At 44.7% G+C, this 6,086-nt stretch overlaps 1 protein-coding gene across 1 annotated transcript; it reads right to left on the reverse strand.

Moving 5' to 3' along the window:
• Window positions 1-328: 328 nt before the first annotated feature.
• On the reverse strand, window positions 329-3,503 carry LOC100276616 (uncharacterized). The gene is made up of 4 exons (NM_001150362.2): window positions 3,045-3,503; window positions 2,605-2,739; window positions 2,431-2,517; window positions 329-827 (listed from the first exon to the last, which is right to left on the reverse strand). The coding sequence occupies exons 1-4, from the start codon at window positions 3,171-3,173 to the stop codon at window positions 660-662; spliced, it is 519 nt and encodes a 172-aa protein (NP_001143834.2). The 5' UTR covers window positions 3,174-3,503; the 3' UTR covers window positions 329-659.
• Between the last annotated feature and the right edge of the window lie 2,583 nt (window positions 3,504-6,086).

Genomic DNA, 6,086 nt, shown 5'->3' on the forward strand with positions numbered 1-6,086 from the left:
ACATACAATAGGGATAAATATTCAGTCATTAAGATTTACTTGAGTCATTTAATGTTTACTTTAATAGAAACAACAGCAACAAATATTCAGTTATTCAAATTTTACTTCAGTGGTTTAAGGTAATAAGTCGAGGATAAAAGACGGCTATGGCAGCGAATGCGTAGAGATGCGACAGTGAGAAATTGCAAACGTTAGGGTGACAGAGTGGTGCGACAATCGATCAGGGCAAAGTTTAGTTAATTGCAGCCGACAGCCGAGCGAGACACGTGAGCAGCGGCATGGCTTTAATTTGTATCGGCTTCTACTATTTCTACAGTGTTTTTGTCTCTATCGTTTATAGTTGCAACAGTCCAAACAACCAGCTTTAATCTGAAACGTGGCATTTTTTACACCTTAAGTATACAACCAAACAAGCCCTAATCCATCTTAACATCTGATTTTGTGGTCACCGCCACCAAGTAGCACATACATATTGCGCTTTAATTTGATTTCTTTGTTACGCTGTATTATTACCACTGTCTCAGGGTGTCCATGGATCAACCACTACAAATGTGGATCCAATATGAGCACCAAAGAATAGGTTGAGCACGACAACACAAGTCTTACCAAATAATGGGGGCGACAAGGAATCATACTTTCCTGCGCCAAAGCCGGATTGCTTACTCACGCAGAGGTGCTGCTGCCTTGCCGACCTCTGTGCCATGGACCCGTTTCAAGTTCAAGATTCCTGTCAGGCCTCGCCCTTTAGCAAGCTGCTCAATTTCACTAAGCTTCAATTTAAGATCTTCCAATTCTTTAGCTATACTCTCTTCCCTTCGTTTCAATTCCTTGACATCAGTAAAAAAACAACTGTTAAGTTAAAATAGCACTTGTAACATTGTAGGAGGGAAGCATGTTGTGCTTTCGCAAGAGCGACATCTAATACTGCTGTTGCATAAACCCTCTTAACTTATTACCAAAATTTCTGAAGATGCACATATGAGACATAACAAAAGGCACAAGTCCATAACAAATGTTGTGCATAGTACTGAACGTGCTTTAAGGTTCAGAAGGAGATTAGGGGGCGAAACTGTGGATATGCTTGAGGTTCTTAAGATGTTTTGTAGGAATTGCTGTTTGTCTGAGAATGATGACACAGTTTCATGGTCTCTAAATAGAACGGGTTTCTCTGTTAAATCATTATGCTCTCAAATTAGAAGTGAATTGGCTAATGTTCCTTACAGATTTCTTTGGAAAGTTAGGATCCCTCAGAAAATAAAGATTTTCCTTTGGTTGATCATAAGAAATAGAATCCTATCGAAAGGAAATTTAAAAAATAGAAACTGGAGAGGTGGGACTGATTGCTGTTTTTGTGGTCTATTTGAATCAACTAATCGCCTGTTTTTTGAATGCGCGGTTGCTAAATATATTCGGAGACTTATCCAGATTGCTCTAAATTTGAAGTCAATTCCAAATGATACTGGATTGTTATTTGTCAGTTGGCTGATGGGTTTTGATAAAAAGATTAGAAAGTTAATTGTGATAGGTTGTGGGGCAGTTCACTGGACTATTTGGAAATCTAGAAATGAGGCTTGCTTTAGTAATAAAATGATCAGTGATCCTTCTGGCATTGTTTTCCTATGTTGTTGTTGGCTGGACTCATAGGCAATTCTGCAGAAAAAGAAGGAAAAAATGATGTTGGTGGAAGGAAGTTTGCGAGTCAGAAGGACGGCAAAGGAGGTGTTTGATTGCTCGTTGGGTTGGGCGCCGATATCTAAGAGAATCCTTGGATGAAGCTGGGCGGTCATCACCGAATTCTGGAGGATGTTAGTTTCGTCAGTGGTGTATCTTGTTTGGTGGTGCAGGTTATTGCAACTCTAGTCTGTATGTTACTGTTAAGCGGTGTTGCTCCTGATATCTGTAGGTTTCGTTTTCAGATATTAAGGTCTCTTTTGTTTTGTGCATATGGTGGTGTGAGACTGGTAGCAGTCTTGCTCTAAAAATCTGTGATCGTGGAGGTTTGAGGTTTCTATGTAAACATCATCGTACGTTTGCTGGTTGTAATACTGATCTGTGATTCTGGATGCCCTTTCGGTCAGAAAAATAGTACTGAAGCATGTGCTGTGCACAGCATCGCATGATATATCATGTGTAGATTATGATCAAATTCCTGGCAGACGAGCTGCACTCAGGATGTCAATTGTTTTCCTTATGTAATAAATATATCATCCTTACGGCACCGTATATATCCTGAGACCTCTGTATAAGTTTATTGAAAACAAACTATGACTCTGACTACATGATAGTGAGACAGTTTATGCTTCACGTTTATCCTGTGTTGTGGAGTGGGGGGGGGGGGCAATCTTCATGACAGGATAGGGAGTAGTGAATAAGCCAGGTAAAGGGCAGTCAGAGCTCAAACTCTTAAGGCACGGGAGAGACAGGGCGTACCTCAAGTTCCTGTCTACGAGCTTCCTCCTTCCTAGCCTCAGACCTTGCGTTTCTCTGAACCTCAAAAATTAGAGCAGCAACAGCGACCTATGACAATAACAAGAAGTAAACAGTGTACCATTAGCTGAGAGTTCCTGCAGATGTACATGATTTATGAATGGTTTAGAGAAGCACCGAGAAGATAAAGGCTTCCCCGATGAGATCTGTAGCAGCTTGAACAGCTTTCTGCTCATCCAAAGGCCTGATCGCCACATCTGTGGCATGCCCATAAATGCGCCTTTGTATCTTTGTGGTGATCTGGTGGTTTGCCTGTGACAATGCTTATACCATCAATATGAATGAACCACTAGCGCTAGAGGAGAAGCAAGGATCTTGAGTGCTCCCACGTACGTAGCTTACACAGAATTGGACAACGTTAAATTGAATAACAAGTCGAAGAGTGGGTTGTAGCCACAGATTATGTGTCCAAGTTAGATCCCTCCCACCTTATTGAGTTGTAAGATGCGGCGGACAGAAATGGAAGTGGGTCGACCCTGATCCCGATTTGATTTGAGTAGCCCTACCCTAGGTTGTTGGTACAAGTAGATAATTGACCGAAAGGAGGAAGAGGATACCTGGGCGATGGCGATGATGAAGTTGCGGAACTTGGGGTGGACGGCGGCCTGGCTCTTGAGGCGGCTGGCGATGGGCTTGGACAGCGTCCGCAGCGCTAGGGTCCCCAGCTTCGCCACCGGCAGCGCCATTTACGGCGGTCCTTCTGCTGCTGAGTGCTGAGTGCTTCCCTTCCCTTGGCCTCGCGAGGGCCAGAGGTGTGTGTGGGATTCCCTCCCTCTGTCCCTTGGTAATCCAATCCAATCGAAATATCGAAGCGAGGCACTAGGGAAGACGGGGAATTCCGCAGGGAAAAAGAAAAAGAACGGAACAGGAAAGAGAGAGAAGAGGCCTGCTCATAACTACTGCTTGTACTACCACCCTAGGTTTTAGTATTTTGCGTATAATCACATCATCCCTCTATCTTCTTCTTGCTAGACAAGGCTACTCTTCTTCTTCTTCTTGGCATCCAAGGATTTGACCAGCTACTACTTCTAGCCACACACACAAAAACAATTATTTTTCAATAGTTTGGTCAATTGCTCCAAATTGTTGGCTCTAATATGTTGGCTGCCCTTTAAGTTGAGTTGAACATACAAATAGATTATTAGATAATTTGTTAGAAATTAATTTGATGTTAGAAGCCAAACTAGTCTCTCCAGTTTGAAAACGGACTAGACTAGTTATATTGCCTTGCATATCTCCAAAACTTGAGCTTGTCATTCTTTCTAAAAGTGTTTTTTTCTCGATTTTGATCATTTGGGGTTTCTATCCTCAATTAACGTTTTCAGTAGTTGAGTTTTATTGAGTTGTGACTTTGTTGATCAACCCATTTGGTCAAGTATTCGCTTATCAACCGGTTGGGCACCAAATTGAGCGGCGGACGGTCCGGCTCTGAGGCCGGACGGTCCGCGCGTGCGCAGAATAGATTAGGGTCCCGAGTTTTGTGCTACGGTTGTTAGCTAGATTCGCGAAATTAGCTCGGAAATTAGTTTGTAAAGAGTCCAGCCCCCCTCCTCTGTAAATAGAGAGGTATATGTCCGATTTGTAATCATCAATCGAATCAATAATACTTCTATCTCGCATTTATTTCCTGTACAATTAGGAGTAGTTCTAGTTTAGCCTCTCAATCCCCAAATTCTCCGCTTCTCTTCGACTCTACGTCGATAAGAAGAGTCTAGGTCGGCCTGTCCGAGTCTAGACAACTTTAAGGATCTCTCCTCCCCGACGGGGTCCCTCCCGGGAGCGAGATCCAAGCGTCGTCGGTGACCCTTCGCCGCCCCCTGCGCACGCGCAGACCGTCCGGCCGTCAGGCAGGGAACCCTAGCCCTGCGCCAGGTCGCGGACCATTCGCGCCTATGCAGAGAGCACCGCCGCTAGTTCTTGTTGAGTGTTTGGCGCCCGAAAAAGGCGTCAGCATACTTTTTGGCGACTCCGCTGGGGATAACACATCTAGACCCATCAAATCGGCCCTCAATGATCGGTTCAAGTGATAGTTCTGAAGTCTCCCAGCAACATTATAGAGCCGACTTGGGAAACCTTGTCGGCTGACGAACAGCTCCAGTTCGAGGAGCATAAGGAGCAGCTGATTTAAGAGGCGAGGGTGAAGTTCCTGGTCAACTTCAAAGTGGACAGGAACAATAAAGTCGTCCGACAACGGGCGACGGATCCGGCTTCGCTCCGACCCACACCAGATATCCTCAATGTAAGTAATACAAACGAGCTACAATCTCTTAAGAATTATGTAGATGAACAGCGAGAACAAATGCAAAATATCATAGGGGGTATGCAAAACGATTATAGGAGACTAGTACGTGCATTTGATAAATCTAGTATTACAAATTTTCCTTCGCACGAGGTTGAATTAGGGGGTAACACACGTAATACATCGGCTATAGGTTGTCACGACCAGTCACAACCCCTTATGGGATGCCGATGGACACATACCCTGAGCAACCACAAATCGGTAGTAAATCAGTCGATCTGCACATGCCCGGACCGTCTGCACGTGAGCGCGGACCATCCGGGCCAGCAACAACCGGGCCCATTTTTAATGAGTTACCCAGACATGCACCCGAGCCACCACATATGGCACAAAATCTAAAATACCCAGTCGGACCGTCCGCATACAACGACGGACGGTCCACATATAATCACGGACGGTCCGGGTACATATCCGGACAGTCCGCGCATGAGTCTTTTGAGGAGGATTGTTACCTGAATCCTCACCCGTCCCAGCAACACTTCCCATCACACTATACGATGCATCAGCCCATTAATACAAAATCCCGAGCCCAGGAAAGCTTTCCGGCCCCGCCTAGAAGGCCGGAAAGGAACGGTCAATCCTATGAGTCATATAGGGTAAATGGCAATGCACCACATAGCTCAAACCAATGGGGGGAAGACAACACGCTAATATCCAGCCAACCCCACCTATGTTTGACCAGAGAGCCAGTGGTCTCGCATCGGCTGCCATCGATATAGTGAGGGAAGAAATAGCCGGGGTGTTCCGAGATAAACTCGGAGTAAGCATGGTCCCTGGGGGGCAATCATATCAGAAACCTTATGACAGCCGATTTGATCATCACCCATACCCACAGGGAACCAGGATACCCGAATTCGCAAAATTTTCAGGTGATCAAGGGAAAAGCACACGCGAACACATTGGCCAGTTTCTAGCACAATTAGGAGAATTGGCCGACACAGAAGCATTCCGCGTGCGTTTATTTTCGTTATCCTTGACAGGAACAGCATTCGCATGGTACGCCACATTGCCTCCTAATTCTATTTCATCATGGGGGGATTTAGAACAAAAATTTCATGACCACTTTTTCTCTGGTGACTATGAGTTAGATTTGGTAGACCTAGTGGCCTTGCGACAGGGGAAAGACGAATCGGTTAATGACTATATCTAGAGATTCCAGGATACAAGAAACCAATGTTTCCAAATACAATTAGCGGAAAAACAGCTAGCAGGATTAGCCTTCAATGGACTACGATATTATTTAAAAGAAAGATTAGAAGGTATCCAGTTCTTTACGCTAGCTGATAGTCGCCTAGAGGGG

Source organism: Zea mays, chromosome 3, assembly GCF_902167145.1.
Source record: "Zea mays cultivar B73 chromosome 3, Zm-B73-REFERENCE-NAM-5.0, whole genome shotgun sequence".
Lineage (NCBI taxonomy): Eukaryota > Viridiplantae > Streptophyta > Magnoliopsida > Poales > Poaceae > Zea > Zea mays.

What these genes read in the sequence shown, in the direction of transcription:
- LOC100276616 (NM_001150362.2), bottom strand. Translation starts at nt 3,173, where the DNA reads ATGGCGCTGCCGGTGGCGAAGCTGGGGACCCTAGCGCTGCGGACGCTG. An exon ending in TCATCATCGCCATCGCCCAG is followed by an intron (nt 2,740 to 3,044) that starts GTATCCTCTTCC and finishes GCATTGTCACAG; the next exon opens with GCAAACCACCAGATCACCAC. An exon ending in GGGAAGCCTTTATCTTCTCG is followed by an intron (nt 2,518 to 2,604) that starts GTGCTTCTCTAA and finishes TTATTGTCATAG; the next exon opens with GTCGCTGTTGCTGCTCTAAT.